Source organism: Ambystoma mexicanum, chromosome 8 (genome assembly GCF_040938575.1).
Source record: "Ambystoma mexicanum isolate Mex_15411 chromosome 8, UKY_AmexF1_1, whole genome shotgun sequence".
In the NCBI taxonomy this organism is placed as follows: Eukaryota; Metazoa; Chordata; class Amphibia; order Caudata; family Ambystomatidae; genus Ambystoma; species Ambystoma mexicanum.
The window spans coordinates 1,081,738,120-1,081,755,599 of NC_090929.1; the positions used below are offsets into that span (position 1 = coordinate 1,081,738,120).

Genomic DNA, 17,480 nt, shown 5'->3' on the forward strand with positions numbered 1-17,480 from the left:
TGTTGGGTAAGGGATAGGTCCCTATCCAATGTGCATCCAAGGTTTTTGACCACTTTGAAGTTGCTGGTGCTTGTCCCATGGATTGAGGCCACGGAATCGGTTTGGGAAGGAGGGCTGTTTTTCTGCATACCAGGATTTCAGTTTTCCCAGGGTTGAGGATGAGGTTGTAGGTCGTCCTCAAGTGGTTCATATCGTAGAGGCATGATGAAAGGTCCGGAGTTCCGGAACCTTGAGATTTTGGAATTTTAAGGATGACCTGGGTGTCATCTGCGTAGGTCTAGCAGGTAAGATTGTATGAGCAGACGATAGCGGGCAGGGGTTTAGGTAGAATTTGAAGATTACGGGAGATGGGGGATGCTCCTTGTGGCACACCTTTCCATAATGGTTGTGAGGTGGATGTAAACTGGTGGAGGTGCATGGTTTGTGAGCTATTGCAGATGGAGGAGATCCAAGAGAGGGCTGTGCGTCTGATTCCTAGTGTTTGTAGCCTTTCTAGTAGGATAGTGTGATCGATGGTATCGAAGGCTGCAGAGAGGTCCAGTAGGATGAGTACAGCGCAGCTTTCTGATTTGGCTGTTCTTTTTAGGTCGTCCCAGATGGATACTAGGGAGGATTCTGTTCCTCTGAAGCCTGATTGTGCAGGGTCTAGGAGGAAGTTGGCTTCAGTGAAGGGGCCAAGGTGCGTGTATGCTGTGCGATCTACGAGTTTGGCGATGAATCATGTGTTGGATATTAGCCAGTTGTTCTGGGAAAGAAATGGGTCGAGTGTCATTGAGGATGGGTTTGATGTAGGAGGTTTAGGGCTTCCGGGAAGGATCCTGAAGTGAGTGAGTGGTTGAGGATTGAGCGTGCGATATTACCAGCACAGGTAGAGGCTAGGATGTTTTTGAGGAGTGTGGGTGGGCAGCGGTCCTCGGGGGAGCCGGAAGGGCAGCTATTTGCTATGAGCGAGTGGACCTCCTGGTGTGAGATGGGAGAGAAAGAGTCGAAGATTTGAATCGAGGTGGGGTTTTGAAGAAGGTTGTCTATGTGCAGGTAGGTGGCAGGGTATGTGTTCCAATCTAGAGATGAGTGCACAGTGTCTGTCTATAGCAACATTGTGGAAGTGCAGTGATAGGGTCTCACATGGGGCTTGGGAGACTGGAGGGGGGTGGCTCGAGCATGCCAGGGATTTGAATTCGGATAAGAGTCTATGTAATTCCTTGCTTGGGTTTCGTGCTTTAAGGATTCTGTTCCCATAGAATGTTTTCTTGGTTTTTCTGATTTGCAGTCTGTATGCTCTGGTTGTTCTTGCTAGGATGGTTTTGTTCTGTAGCGCCGGTTCTCCAGGTCTGTTCCAGATGGTGCTTGAGGGTTTTTAGTGATCTGAGCTTGGCAGTGAACCACGGGGGTGTTGGTCCCGATCTCTGAGTGGTCTGTTTTGTTGGGATGAGGGGTGTGAGGGCGTTTGTAAGCCAGAGGTCGAAGGTTTTGATCGCTGGCTGTCCTTCCTGGAGGGAGTGTATGTGTAGAGAGTTGAGGAGTGAGTGTGCTAGATCTGGGTTGATTATGACTTTATCCATAGTGGAATGATAGGGGAGGTGGTTGGTGGTGGTCGTGTATGGCCTTGACTGCTGTCCGTTCTGCTCAGTGATCAGTCCATAATAGAGGACAGGGGTCTGGGTAGATGTGTTGCTGATGATCGCATCAATGGTGTGACCTCCCGTGTGGGTGGGTGTGGAGATGTATTGTGTTGGGTGGAGTGATTCTAGATTGTCTGAGAGTGATCGGGTCATAGGGTTTGAGGGGGGAGTCGAACCATATGTCGAAGTCCCCTAAGATGCTCAGTGTTGGATTTAGTATGAGGTTGGTGGCTAGTGCTTCACCAAGTGTGTCTGCAAAGGTTATGTTGCTGCGCGTTGGGGGGAGGGGGGGTCTATAGATGAATAGGAAGCTGTGGGAGGTGGAGGGTGAGAGTTGCAGTTTTACTATGAGGTATCCATAGTCTGTGGTGCTGGTTGAGGTGTCCTTGATTATTAACGGGAATATGGCTAGCCCCCCCCCCCCCTCCGCCCCCTTCGCGATCTGTTCTGGACAGTAAGGTTGCAGCCAGGTAGGAAGGCCTTGTGCGCGTTGTGTTCATAATCGTCAGAAAACCAGGTCTCGGTAATGAAAAGGATGTCTGGGTTTTCTTCTATGATGAGGTCAAAGATGTGGAATGGCACTAGATCTGGGTGCTTGCCCGGTCAGTTGCGCTTGGTCAGGGCAGTCGGGGAATGGGGGGTATGACCGGGAGAGCCTAGGATTCACTGAGTGGTTTGTAGAGGGGTAATGCCTTTGGAGTTATGGGATCTCAGATAGTGTATCTGGAGGTCTAAGCCCCACAGGATGGTAGGCAGTAATCGTGCCGCGTCTAGATTCATGGTTTCTAGAGAGTTGGGGAAGGCGTAGGCTTCACAGCGTGGCAGGAGTGAGAGCTACGCAATTTGACTAGAGATTCCTAGAAAGCAGAAGGGATCTATGTTTCAGAGAATGGCAGATCTAAACACACCTGCATTTGAGACTCCTAGATAGTGGGAGAGAGGCCTACATTTCATAAATGCCAGCTCTAAACACTCTTAAATTTGAGGTTCCTAGATAGTGGGAGAGAGGCCTTTGTTTCCCATATGGCAGACTTGAGCACACCTAAACTTGACACTCTAGATAGTGGGAGAGAGGCCCATGCTTCACAAATGGCAGATTCAAACACACCTAAATTTGACACTGTAGAAAGTGGGAGAGGCCTATGTTTCACATATGGCAGATCTAAACACAACCAGAATTTGAGATTCCTAGATAGTGGCAGAGAGGCTTATGTTTCACAAGTGGCTGATCTAAACACTCCTAAATTTGACACTCCTAGATAGTGGCCGAGAGGCCTATGTTTCACAAATGGCAGATCTAAACGCACCTAAATTTGGGATTCCTTGTTAGTAGAATGGCTAATTGTGCCTGAGATTGTGCCTACCTTGTCTGTCGATGCTGGTTGACGGCAGTGTGGTTCTCATTAAGCTCTTGTAGATACTGTCTGGGGCTGTTCGGGCAGTCGCAGGTGGGTTGAGTGGGGGACGATCACCCAATTTGTTGTTTTGTGGTTGCCAGCTTCCCCTGCTGACACCTGCAGACACCTCCTGGGCTGCCTCTTTGGAGCTGCCCTTTGCCTTGGGCCCTTAGCCACGGGGGCTGCTGAGCAGGAGGGTTGCCCAGGTCAGGTGTTGGTTAAGGGAGAGATGGAGCAATCAGGGCGTTGCGGAGGGTGTGGGAGGCGGGACGGGGTAAAGGGAGCACAGAGAGGGTTTTGGGGGAGGCCAGAGGGTCGTGCTGCTCCAAAGAGCACATGGGACGTTGGTCACCAGGCCAAGAACCCTTACCTGCTGCCTAGATGGTAAATGGCACAGGAAGCGTTTGGCAGAGGGTTGGACCCCTCTGTAGGCACACTAAAGCACACAGACCAATCTGGATCTGGGGGAGGGTGCGGGAGGTGGGACAGGGAACAGGGAGCACAGAGAGGATGTTGGAGGAGGCCGGAGGGTCGCGCTGCTCAGAAAAGCACCCGAGAAGTTGGTCAGAGGTGCAGGGGCACCAGGCCAAGAACGCTTACCTGCTGCCTAGATGGTAAAATGTTATAAAAGAGTTGGAAATATATTTTGAAAATGTAAGCATACCTGCACTTTGTGTTGGTAGATGCAGATGTGTTTGAATCTGCAAATGGAAATCTTGGAGATTTATATAGTAGTTTTTGATGCAGGCACTTGTGAGTAACAGGAGACATGTCCTCTGAGAGTTCAACAGTACATCTGAAGTGTTGAACTAAGATGACAGAGAGTTAGATGTAGAGTTATTGGATGTGATTGGTGGATGGGTGTGTGACTGCTTGGAGGTAGCCAATGATGGAGTGCAACAAAGATTAAAGTGGAAAGGGAAGAAGGGCTGCTCTGTGTGACGTGGTCCGTGGACAGTACGGTAGTCCCCGGACATGGCGTGTCACATCCAGGTCTTTTAAGGATGCCTGGCATGGAAAGGGGACTGTGGGGATTAGCCAATGAGATGTTCTGTTTGTGGTTTATAGGAAGAGAGGGTAGCAGTTCTTTTCATTGCTGTGTGTAAGGAAGACGATAGTTGTTGTTGAGATTAGAAGGCTTACTGCGTGGATGGTAGGAGATTCTTGGATGGTGAATCTGAAAAGGTACTCAGAAATGTGTGGCATTTCTGCTAACATTGGAGTGGAATAGTGTGCCTGGCCAAAACTGGGAGACTGTATTTGCACTTTGCAAAAACATGTCTTATTTCCTATGTCCAGATATCATTGTGGTCCATTGAGGAGGACATAGATTGGGCTACATCAGTGCAATATCTTTGCAGATTGCATTGAAACATATGCTGAAAGCACGAATAAAACTATTTCCACGTGGAATGATACTCTCTTCACACATACCTCATAGGGCACTATGGAGATGCACCAATGGGTTTTGTCCCCAACAAGACGCAGGAAGGTGCCGTGTGAACAAAGGAGTATATTCATTTTTGAATGGTGTTGAGATGACATCCTTCCCAAATGAGAACAATCTGCTGGATGGTGGACATCATTTTTTCAGTGATGGCATAACTTTCACTGATTTTGGTAATGCAATCTTTCTTCAAAGCATTGAAAATGCACTCAGTTCCTGTGAAAATGATGTAGAGTGCATGTGAGTAGTTGTAGGAAACAACCTGAAAAGCCCCAAAACAAAATCAAAACTGAAAAGAATTCATTTTCTGAGCCACCACTAAAGATGACATAACTTACATTGTGTTTAATTTCTCTCCCCATCCCCTTCATTTGGACAATCTGTCTGCGGACACCGTGGCAGTCTGCGGACGGCACATGCCATATCCAGGTATTTTGAGGATGCCAGGACTGGAAATGGGACCGTGCAGCTCAGGGGATTAACCAATTAGGTTTCCTGGGAGTGGTACACAAGGAGAGACTCTTGCAGAAGCTTTGTTTGCTGAGAGGACTGTAAATGGCTATGGCTATGTATTTCAGGAGGCAGAGAGTATGGATTTTGGGGGAATCATAGATCCATTGGCTGAAGGTGTAGGTAGAGCACTGTGGAGTGGCTGGAAATCTTGGATTTTATGATGTTCATGTGCAATGGTATGGAGTGTGTGGCATGAAGTGGGTGGACCTGCTCTTCTTTTGTGTAAATATGGTCACACTGCAACATCAGGGAACAGTTTAGGATATGTCACTGGAATTTCACTGCAGTTTGCAATGAAGGAGACATTTGGCAAACTAAAGGAAATTTTCCCGAATTCTAGACTGATTTTTTTCTTGTATTGCCCAGAGATAGATGTGTATGCGCTCGAGTTCATTTGGTCCCAAATGGAGAAAGCGAGGCACAATATCAACAAGGCTGTGTGCATTTTTGGGAGAGGTTGGCATGGCATCTTTCCATAATGAAAATATTTAATTTGACATTTCCAATATTTTCTGCAGAGATTGAGTACATCTTACTGATGCCGGTAATTGGCTTTTTCTGCAAAACATTCAAAATGCTTTGAAGCAGTTTTTGTAAATATAGAAAGCATTTTCCAGTAGGTGCAAAAAAGAAATGCTTGGAAACATGGGGAAACAAAATGCCTACTTATTTGCAAGTTTTAAAGAAATAGTTCAGTTTATGTTCTTTAGTTTACTTAACAAATTGAAAAAAACTTTTAGAAACAAAAAAATACAAAAAAGGTTCTTTTCAGAGCCACCACTTTCCCACGCAAAAGAGTAAAATGTTTTTGATGCCACCAGTACACACATTTTTTCGTTGTTCGCTGACTACCGCTCTGTTCACGAACTCTACATTGGCCTGTACCTTTTTGGGGTGCTTTTATTTTTGAACTGTGAAAGGTGGCTTTGTTTTCGCAGGAGAGAAGGTAAGGAAGGGTAGGGGCACCATCCACAGGGACGAAGGGGCTGGCAGAGAGAGGAAGATGTTGGGTGGGCCTTAATCAGTTAGGGGGCAGTGTTTCTCCTGCTCCCTCTACAGAGCGGTGTGTCACAGTACATGCACAGCACTGTCACCCTTGAAAGGTAACAGTCGACTGTGTTATTGATGGCCTGTGACCTGTGAGGCTTCTGCTGGGATCCTCTGCTCCACAGGAGTGTCCATGTGGTGACAACAGCGGATGATAATGATGATGAGGATGAGGTAGTAGGCGTTAGCCTACTCATCTCTTTGAAAGGTGCAACCTTTTGCACTGCTCTCTTGTGATTGGACCCGAGGTGGCACTGCATGGAGCTGGTCCCGTAGGAATACAGACCTGGTTTTCTGCAACTGAGTACATCAAACCTTGTCTGCCCAAGCATTTGATACACCCCTAACAGTGGTAAAAAGCTGCCACACCCAGGATTCATGATGTCAGCTGGAGAGAGGGTCTTTCCAGTACCTCATCTTCCTCTTGATCCACTTCTGTATCACCACGCCTGTTCCCCCCCCCCCCTTCCAGGCCCTTTAGATGGTGGTGGTGGTGCTGTCTATCTAGCCTGGATTTGAAAAAGGCAATCTTTGCCGAATCACGTGTCATCCTTAAAGGCTTTAAACTCAAAATAAAAAGAACACACTTTTTCTATAGAAAATATGTTTTCATCTCTTTATTTTACAGTGCACTGTCAGTTGTAAGCTCACCCAAACCAGAATCAATATATACATAATACATTGTAATTTTACAGAAAGAAATGTCAGTGTACTTACTATTCTCTAATGGTTTCTTCTGGAATAACTGCCAGGTGCTTGTCAGTGTGTAAGCAAGGTTCCATGGAGGTGATACTATTAGGTGTACAGTTTAGGTTTGTGCTTGGTGCATTCCATTATGTTGTGCACCCTATGAAAACATACTTGTGGTTTTTCAAGTACAGAATTCCTATAACTATTTTTGGATGTAGTACGTACCTCTCTTATTGTTTCATGTATATGTCTTAGCCCGTTGCAAGATACAACAATGTAAGTTGTAATCCCTGTGCTTTTGAGCAGTGTGAAAGCTGTCTGAAGTCTGCTGACATTCACGCGGTCTGCGGCCTCTATCACAATGGGGCATATGGGGGGTAGTATGATGTAAGTAATATGTAGAAAATTAAGTCTATCCCTGTAAAAAAACCATGAAATTCAGTGAAAAAGCGTTGTTAAATAGACATTATGGTTAAGTTGCTAGTGTTGCCCCCGGCATCGAAGCCTCTTTTGGTTGCAGTTAGCACGGGGATTGTCTATTTCGGCACCGATAGCTGAACGTTCGTTTGTCAAGCAGAACCGGGTTTTTGGACACTATGGCGACAATCTTGGACGACACTGAATCAGATGTCGTTTGGTTTTGACCCTGCTTATGCAGGCTCTGGAAGCAGATATTATCTCACTGACCAGCTGAATTTAGTCACCTTGGCTTACAGCCTTCATGATGCCAATGTACTGGACACCTCTCCCGATTTGGAGATGCAGCAGGCTCATCCTTATGGCATTCAAATGCAATACCGTGCCACAGTGGATAGGGCGGTGGATACCCAATGTTGGAGTGCCCCAGCCAGACCTTTGTTGGTTTAGGACCTCAGACATTCTGGCGGGAAGGACGCTCTACAGAGAGAGCAATGCCCTTTAATGTGGCTACTGCCAACTCCATTGCCACCTTATGGCAGAGGCCATGCACTTCTCCCCCAGTGAATTCACAAAAAAATGTATGCCGACAAGGGCAAGCCCAGTTCATCTTCGGCTTGGTGCTGGGAAACGGATTCGGACGCTTTGACCTATTATGCATCCTCGGTTTGGGATTTTCTGCTTTCTTTGCCCAGACGAGCCTGTAGATTGCCTCTGTGGAGGGGTATCGTGCTGAAATTTCAGTTTTCAAGAGAACCCCGGAGGGCTATTTTTTCATAATTCCATTATCATGCAATTTTTGCAAGGATTGTGTGCTCGGTTTCCGCTATGCCAGTTTGTTGATCAGGATTGGGACTTAAAGGTAGTCTTAAAGTTTTATCAGTGCTCCGTTTGGGCCCCTCCATTCTTGTTTTTAACGACTACATGCCCTTAAGGTGATTTTCCTTGTCGCAATCAGTTCCGTGAGGTGGGTGAGTGAACTCCAGGCTTTGTCCGTTACACCTCCCTATTTGGTTTTCTCTAAAGATAAGGGTGAGACCGTCCTTCCTCCTGAGGTATAGTCACTGATTTTCATCTCTCAAAAGATGCATCTTCCTTTTTTTTTTCTTTCTCTACTTCATCCTTCTATGGCAGAGAAACCATTCCTTTGGCTAGACCCGGTAAAGGCCCTCGGATGCTGTGTCTGTCAGATGAGGAATAAGATGAAATATGACCAGCTTTTTGTTGCTTATGCTGGTGTCTGTGCTGGCATGGCTGGGATTAAAGAGACCCTGTCAAGGTGGATCATCCTCTGCATCTCGGAATGGTATGATCTGGCTGGCAAGGATGTGCCTGAAGATCTCGGAGCTCATTCCACCAAAGGGCTGGCTGCCACCGGACATTTTCCAGACGGTTGCGTGGGCATCACTGCACATGTTTGGCTTGGATTCTTAGTCAAGACAATGCTCATTTTGGTGGAGCAGTATTTCAGCATTTTCTGGTTTAGGTGTTTTCCTTGCTTGCCTCCGACCACCAGATCCCTGTACAATGCAGGGGTCTATCAAAGATGTGGAATCTGTGTGAGGAAGGAATTCATTAGAAGAACAAATGATTTACCTCTCGGGACTGTTCTTTGTGATGGATGTTTCTGCCGTGGATTCGTAATCATCCCCCCCCCCAGCCTGCCTCACTTGGTCGATAGCTAGTACACCTTGGGTCTGCGGGTCCTACTCATCGGAGTGCTTTGGAAGGAAAACTGGTGGAATGAAGGTCACAAGGTGCAGTGCCTCCTATATGTACAGGCCCAATGTAATTTCCGTGTGGGGTACATAGAGCCATTGGGCGAAGCCGGTGCTGAGCCGTGATGTTACCCCTGTGGGGCCTGAAAAGTTTCTGAAGAGGAGCTGCGCTGGGAGATAGATATCAAATCAAAGATGAGTAATCCATGGAAGTAGCATCCATCGGAAAGAACATGGAGAGGTAAGTAATTTGTTCTTTAACAACATTTTCTTTGCAGCTGGACTATGCGGAGGGGGGGTGTAGTGGTTCCACCCTGGTCTAGTGCTGATGCCATGCCAGTGGGCCATAGCCCAGATGAGACAAGGGCTATACTTTGGCTCTGGGAAGGCTGCTTCCTTCTTTTATCAGTATCATATTAAAATTGTATGCCGTGTTTTCACCATGGCCACTTTACACGTTTGCATTTTAAACATGCATCTTTCACCACAGTCGTTTTCGTGTTGTGGGTTTGGGGTACGGGATTGAGGGGTGGTGAGTGGCAGGATGAGGTCATGGGGTTGGGTTAGATGTGGGTTTGGAGGGTAGACATGGTGAAAACTGCACTTTTAAAATGCAAACGTGTCAAGTGGCCACAGTTGAGACACTTAGAACCCTAGTAATTAATATCATTGTTAAGGAAAATGCTTGATTTATTTGCTCCAAAATGTTGATTTGCAAACATTTTATTTTCTCAGGATGATGCCAGTAATGCTGGTGGAATCGGCTCTGCCTCAGCCAGTGTAAACCGGTACATCCTTCAGCTAGCACAGGAATATTGTGGTGACTGCAAGACCTCCTTCGATGAGCTCTCCAAGATCATTCAGGTAAATGCAGTCCCTCAAGACGATTTGCCTTGGGTGCTGCCAGAAATCAAAACAAAATCGGACACATAGCTGTGTTCTATCAGAAATCCAGGCACAAATCAGCCCGTGTCCTACTTTCGCTCAGAGAAATCCAAATAACGATCCACTTCATGTTCTGTCATTTTTAGACGTCCAAATAAATCCGGTTTTATGGAAATGGGTGGAATACTCCTACCACCCCCTGATGCTATCGAAGAAATATCAACAATGTACATTTGCTTTAACCATACTTATGTCTCCTATTTCGAGTCATTTGATTGAAAATAATTGTTTCCCGCTATCTGTTTCTTATATAAGTAAAAGTGAAAACCTGAGAGTTTGTAATGTTTTGCACTTTAAAAAAAAAAAGTTGTTAGTGACTCAAACAAATGTTTTAGGACTTTAAAAAAAAAATGTATGTAGTTTTTCTTCCTGTCCACTACCACCTCTTAAATAACGAATGTTGTGCTTATTTTTCTGGGAAATGAAGCCATACTAACTTTACAGTTTTTATGGAGAAATAGTTCTCTTTTTCTAACTAGTAAATATTGTGGGGAATTTTTTTTTTCTCCTGAAATTAGTGAAAATGCCATTCTCCAGCATGGGGTCTTGCATGGTTTCACCTGCTCATGAATATTCCCTGTCGTCAGGCTGGGAATCAACTGTAAAAAATTAAAGCAATTTAGCTTTAACCTAAAACTGCTCATCTCCTATATAGCCCATCATTGTCCTTTGGGTCATATTGCCCCAGCCAATGACACTCGTCCGCCTAAGATCCACCCCTGTAGGCCATTCTCAGATTTTACTGCATGTTTCTAGTGTTGGGAGTCCTTGTGCTTCACTCCTCGAACAACATTCTTTTTGTGCTGTTTTTGAAGAAATGTACCATCTCCATCATCAACCGTCATGTAGTGACTACTGGTAGTAAGGACCAGTTGCCGGCGAAAATCTTCACTCCAACGTCGGATCTTCATCTCATGGCACCACAGGCCCAGGCTTGAGCCTTGCTTGGAAAACCATGGTGGATGCCACGAAGAAAAGCCTCTTCAGGTCCTGTGAAAGCTGCGACCTGAAGAATATTTACACACAGGAATGTCGCCTCATGTGCCTTTACTGTCTTCACCCTCAGGATAACGCAGACTGTTTAGTCTGGCAATCCCTTTTTTTGAAGACTTGGAAGGGCCGCCATCAGAGGTTGGTGGCATGGATCGAGCAGGGGGAAGGCCTCTGCCATGGCCATTCCTCTTCCACCGCCGGCGGTTTCACAGAGCGTGCTCCCTCTAAGAAGAAGGTTGAGGTCTTTTGAGGATGCTCCCTTGAGAAAGATACAAAAGAAGGCAGAATCTCATGCTACATCGCCTTCCTCGTCTATGCGGCTGCAGGGCCCAGTTCAGAGAAGGGGGAGTGGGGGGCGGGGGGAGGGAGTGTCCGTCGTCAACTGTTAGCCTAAAGGCAGGTGGACTACCTCGGTCAGCGAGAAAAATTGCTGGCCTCGTCATTGAAACACAGATCGCTGTCAAATAGTCAGTCTTCAAAAGACCAGTCACTGGTTCCACCATCATCAACTCCGTCATCGACACAAGCTCCATCAATGACAACTTAATCCGTGAAGACCATTGCCCCATCTACGACTGCCCCGTCGACGAGCATCTCATAGACTTCATCTGTGAAGACTGTCAAAATGAATCTTTGGCAGCAGCTACACCAAAAGGTTTGTCAACAACCGTCACCTTTACCTCTGCAACGGTAACCATGCCCAGGGTCTCTCTGCCTCCTAGGCCTCTGTCAGCAGCCTCGACAGCCATCCCATCAACGACTGTTCCTATTGCTGCTCTGCGGGCACCAGTCTCCGCATCTTTCACAAGGGGTTCTGATTTGGAGAGCCTCCAGCTCTGGACTTCCTGCCCTGACCACCCAAGGCTGTACCACTTTTTACTTTGGCTCCTCTGGTATCCCCCAAAAGGTCAACAGCCACCTACACCAGTTCTGAAGAAGAACTGCTAGAGGACGTATACTCTGATCAGGAAGGAGGCCATGGGGAACCCAATCCCACCCTGCCTATACCTCATCAAGGGTCACTGGCCTGTGGTCCTTCACGCCCATTTAGCCCTCCTAAGGGCTGCAGCCCAGTTCCTGCTCCTGCTGTGCCGGCTGCACCTGCTCGGGAGCCAAGGGACATGTCCTTGGGCATTCTAAACACCCATCGCATGCTGGTGGCTAACATATTTAGCAGCGACTGCCCACTGCTCCTGTCCCTGCTTCAGCAAGAAGTCCTCCAATGCTTCCTTAGCATTATCCGGCACTGCCTCATAAGGCTACTGTTTCCCTCCGACCAGGGCCTCTGCCTCCCATCGTGGAGTAGCCAGTCCAAATGTACACAGGCACAGACACTGATACCACCGGTACTTGAACAGATGAGTTTGACAGCTACATTCCCGAGGATGAGGCCCCTCTGGATGCCAATGCGCCTGCCAGGGCCTCTCCCCCAGACAAAATTGGGTATTTGTTTGTTTGTTTCTTTGTTTATTTGTTAATGCGCGCCAAACCCAAGGGTAGCCGGGTGAAACAGTTTACATGAAAACTTAAGCTTGTTACAGTGTTTGGCATGAATATATACAACACAGTGGCAAAAAGAGCACAAATATATATGACACTATATACAATCGTATGCATATAAAACACAGCGGCAAAAAGCAGATATGTACAAGAATATACCCACATGCCCCACAGGCGGGGCATGTCTTGGGGTGTCCAGGCAAAGGGTAGGTCGTGGCTAAGTAGGAGGCTAGGTGAAAGTTGTGTCATTGGCACGCAGCCAGTCTATTATCTTGTGCCTGCATTTCGGGTATGGTTGTTCCGTTCTGAGTTCAAGTGGTAGTTTGTTCCAGCAGTGAGCAGCTTTGACAGGAAAGTTGTATCCTCCCGCAGTGGAGCGTTTAAAAATAGGAATCTCTAGTTTGGAGGTGTTAGCAGATCTCGTAGGTCGCGTGGAGATTTTCCTGTTGATTTTTTCCATAAGATACGGGGGGGGCAAGGTTGTTTAGACATTTAGATGTGAGGGATGCTGTTTTTGAGTAGGATTCTGTCTGTTATTTTTAACCAGTTAACCTCTTTCCTGGAATTAGTGATGTGCACACTGTAGGGGATATTTAGTGCTGCTCTTAGGGCATTGTTCTGTAGTCTTTGAAGTTTATCGGTGATATATTTGTTGGTTCCAGAGTACAGGGCATTACAGTAGTCTAACCTAGACATGCTAAGGGCGTTAGATAAAGTAATACAGCTGGAACTAGAGAGGTAAGGTGTAGCTGCACGGATGAGTTTGCAGGTGTAGGTAGTGGAGGAAGCGAGGGAGTTGACCTGCTTCTTGAGAGTAAGGGAGGAGTCCAGATAGAATCCAAGGGTTTTAACCACAGACATCACCTTGATAGGGTTGTTATCAATGCTGAAGGATGTGTAGTTTGGGCATAGTTTTTGGATGTTGACTTCAGAGCCTAGGATTAGTAGTTCTGTTTTTTCGTCATTCAGGCAGAGGCCGTGTGCGGCCATCCATGCCTGAATGATAGTGTATATCTTGTTCACCAGGGCTAAGTCTGTCTCGTAGTTGCCCGAAAGGGGTATAAGGATCTCGGTGTCATCTGCGTAGTTCATGTAGATGACATCCAGACCGTCCAACTTGTCAAACAAAGGCTTGGTGAAGATATTGTACATGGTGGGGGAGACAAAGGATCCTTGTGGGACACCACAGGTTATTTTGATAGGGTTGGCTGAGTTGGTGGGGGAAAAGACTCGCATGGTGCGATTTGCTAAGAAGGATTGGACCCAGGCTATAGCATCTCCGGTGAAGTTGGCGGCAGATTCAAGGTGGTTGCATAAGACTGCATGGTCCACCAGGTCAAACGCAGCCGACAAGTCCAGTAGGAGGAGTAAGGCTGTTTTCCCGTTATCCTTAAGTTCCTCAATTTGTGTCTTGAGGTCTAACAAAGCTGTTTCCGTGCCGTGGAGTGGACGGAAGCCAGATTGCCGTGAGCCAAGCAGGCGGTTAGCCTCCAGGTAGTCCTGGATTTGTATGTAGGCAGCTCTGTCTAATATTTTTAGTAGAAAAGGCACTGTAGTGATGGGTCTGTAGTTGGTGGGAATGGTGGGGTCCAGAGTTTGTTTTTTCAATAGTGGGAGAACCCATGATTCTTTGAGGTTGGTGGGTACCGTATTGGATTTAAAGGAAGAGTTTATAAGCTTGGAAATGAAGGGAGCTAGATCTCTAGCTACGTCCTTTATTAATTGTGCAGGGCATAGGTCGCCCTCACAGTTTGAGGGTCTGAGGGCAAGTATTATTTTTTCTGCATCAATTATGGAGATAGGTTTGAATCTGAATGGAGCAGTGGTCTTATTCTCCTCGGATTGGGCTATATGATAGGGCAGAGGTGGAAGTGTGGCCTTTTTTTATTTTTAGAAATTTTACATTGAAGCAGGGAGATTTTGTTAGCAAGGGCATTTTGTAGATTTGTGCACCAGGCTTTGTTTTTGCGGGCATTGTCTATTGACTGAATGGGGGATTCTATCTCGCGGAGGATGGTAAAGAGCTCTTTAGTATTAGAGTTAGCTTTTGCGATCCTGTCATTAAAGGTGTTCATCTTGGTTTTGATGATTTCTTTTTTGTAGAATCTGGCAAATTTGGTTAGGTTGTTTTTGTTGTGTTCAGTGGGAGAGTGGCACCAGATAGATTGGAGCTTTCTTTTTTGTAGTCTTAGTGATTTGAGGTGGGGCGTGAACCAGACATTTAAATGGGCTTCCTGTTTGGCTTTACGTAGTTTGGCTGGAGCAACTGCGTCTAATGCTTTGGTCATAGCGTCATTGAAAGTATTTACCAGGGTGTCCGGGTTGAAGGAGGAGAGGGATAATGTTTTCGACAGTCATGTCCTTCTTGCTTCTGGTCAGGAGAGGGGGAACCATGTTGTTGGTTTTGGGGCTAAGCATATCCAGAGTGGCGGAGAAGGTTATTAGGTAGTGATCCGTCCATGTTTGTGGAGCAATATCGGTGATACTGATGTTACAGTTCAGCTCCGATACCCAATCGAGGGTCCTTCCTTTAATGTGGGTAGGGGAGAGGACTTTTTGATCAAGACCGTGGTCCTTGAGCAAGGCTGCAACTGACTCTGCGTGTTTATTGTCGGTTTCATTAAAGCCAAGGTTAAAGTCTCCCAGTAGTAGGGTTTGGGAATGGTCTTTAGTGTAATTGGCTATAAGGTTTGTTAAGTCATCTTCAAAGGTGCCTAGGGGCCCTGGGGGTCTGTATATTAAATCCATTGAGAGCGTGCGGTGGTTAGAGAGAGGCATTTTGGCTGTTAGTGCTTCGCAGGATGGGTAGGAGACTGATGTGGCTGGTCTGATGGGAAGGGTAGATTTGCAGATGATGGCTAGTCCGCCATCTCTGGCATTAGGCCTGTCTGCTCTGAGAATTTGGTAGTTATCGGGCACTGCTAGCATCAGTGTTGGGCCTGCCGCATTGTGAAGCCAAGTCTCAGTTATGGCCAGTAGGTCCAGGTTGTCCTTATTTAGGATGTCCGCAATTTCTGTGGCATGGGCCACCATTGATCTCGCATTAATGAGAGATCCTAGTAGTATTAGAGAGTTATTGGGTTTGCTGATTTGAGAGGTTTTAAGTGATTGGGTGTCCAAAGTTGTGCGAGTTATGGTGGGAGTTTGATCATTAGTGTAATTGGATTGTTTGGGTGAGCGGTGCAGGTTTTTTGGTTGGGTAGTAGTATGTCTGTTAGCGTTATTCTGGTGGTTTCCTACAGGTTCATAGATACTAGGTAGTCTGGACCTGAGTCTCAAGGTTCTATCCTTGGGAGGGCTGGTTTTGGGAGTGACGGCCATAGTACTGGATATAGCAGTGAATAGTATTAGGGTCAAGGTGACTTGTGAGGGACATTTCTTAACTATGTCAGGGACGTACTGTGAGCTTGCGTCTGGATATTAAGTTTGGCCGTAGGTACTTAAGTGATCTGCCTGAATCATTTGTGTCTGGAGGTACAGTGGACTAATATTTATTTCCACTCAATCATCTCGCAGGCTGCCAAATTCTTCAACCTGGTTCCAGAAAAGAAGAAAAAGGAGGTTTTCTGTTATGAAGGGTCAGGAGTCTTACGAGAGGACCATAGTCCTGTTCCTTTTTTGGATGACATATGAGAGGATGGCTTGGCATACCATGCCTGCTAAGCGTGACTGGTTGGAGAAGAAGTACGGTCTTCCAGACTCGGCCCGTAGGTGCCTCGGGTCCCAGCCCTCACTGGACTTGGTGGTATCGGCTGCCGGCAGAAAGAGTTCCTCCAACCCCTCTTCGTCATCCATGGTTCCTCCGGACCAGGAGGACAAGAAGCTTGGTGGTGCAGGAAAGGGCATCATCACCACAGCAGCTTCTACAATCAAGGCCGCGAACGTCTTCACCATCCTGTTGAGGTACGACGGGAGCTGTACAAGCTGGGGCCCATCCTCGACTTCCTGATGACAAGAAGGCTGAAGCTTTGGCCTTGTTCCAGAAAGGGGAAGTGGCTTCTGACCACGCCATCACCTCCGCTCTCGACATAGCAGACTTCGGCTTCTGACAGATGGGGTATTGGGTGGCTCCCTGGAGCCTCGGTTGGCTCAAAGCCACAAATTGCCACACAGATGCGCAACCCAAAGTCATCGACATGCCGTGTGATGGGGACAACCTGTTTGGTAAAGCAGTCGATGATATCATCCAGGCCATTAAAACGGACACAGAGACTGTAAGCTCTTTGGGAACCCTGCAGCAGAGAAGGCAACCCTTGCATTCCCCTAAGGGGATAGCCTGCAGATCCTCCAAGGGTTACACTGTTAGGGAGAATTCTCTGTTTAGGCTGAATTTCCTAACCTAGTGAGTCCCCCAGCAGATTTGCTGGATTTCTGGAGTTTGTTTTTTTTCTCCTGCCAAGAGTGAGTCTCTTTTCCTCACACACTTGGACATGATTTGAGGGGTTCCTTTGACTGTTAATGTGTTTTATGGGCTATGGGGTCTTTTACTCCATAGGGTCTTATGTGTTTTTACTATGTGTGTTACACAGCACCATCAGTGCAGTGACACAGGGGAGTCCTAGTGACACCCCACCATAGACTCCATACCCTGGGACTGACTACTGTCTCCCAGGGCATGTAAAGTCACCATTGGCTTTGCTAGTCCCAAATTATGAACAGAAACCAGTACAAACCATCATATTGTGGACGTACTGGTCGGGGCAATTCGATTGCCCCGGGGTCTGTTATTCGAGGGGGCACGACTCCGTCCCCCCTGATCGAGTTTTGGCTGGTGGCAGTGGATACTACTTTTTATATTCCACCGCGAATATATCTCTATAGGATTTTCCCATTGTTCGAGGCTACAAACTTTAATTATTTAATTCCTATAGCCTCGAACATACCGCCGGGTTATTTATTCAATATTAATTCACCGGTTGGTATTTCTTGCCAGAACTAGATTCTAAAATGGCGTTTGTGTTCTCTTCTGTGACTCCAACCCAAGTCGAGCCCTTTGTTCCACTTTTGGCTGGCTTCTCCACAGAAGCCTCCAAAAGTGGTGCCACCCTGTCTGGGTACCACATGGGGTGTGGGAGGGGTTTAGGCACCCTGCACTGAGTTGCCTTGGCAACTCAAGTCGCCCTCTTGTGTGATTGGCCCACCACTTAGCATGTTTCATTGACAGCTAGGCTGAATGAATGGGGGTTTCTTG

At 46.9% G+C, this 17,480-nt stretch overlaps 1 protein-coding gene across 6 annotated transcripts in view; it reads left to right on the forward strand.

The window, feature by feature from the left end:
• The window catches only part of UBR4 (ubiquitin protein ligase E3 component n-recognin 4), a 2,945,062-nt gene that overhangs the window by 2,353,501 nt on the left and 574,081 nt on the right, over positions 1–17,480 (forward strand). For all 6 annotated transcript variants that reach the window (XM_069611069.1, XM_069611071.1, XM_069611072.1 and 3 more), the window contains one exon: positions 9,587–9,715. In XM_069611069.1, the coding sequence (XP_069467170.1) occupies positions 9,587–9,715 (129 nt within the window). The remainder of the gene's footprint in view (positions 1–9,586; positions 9,716–17,480) is intronic.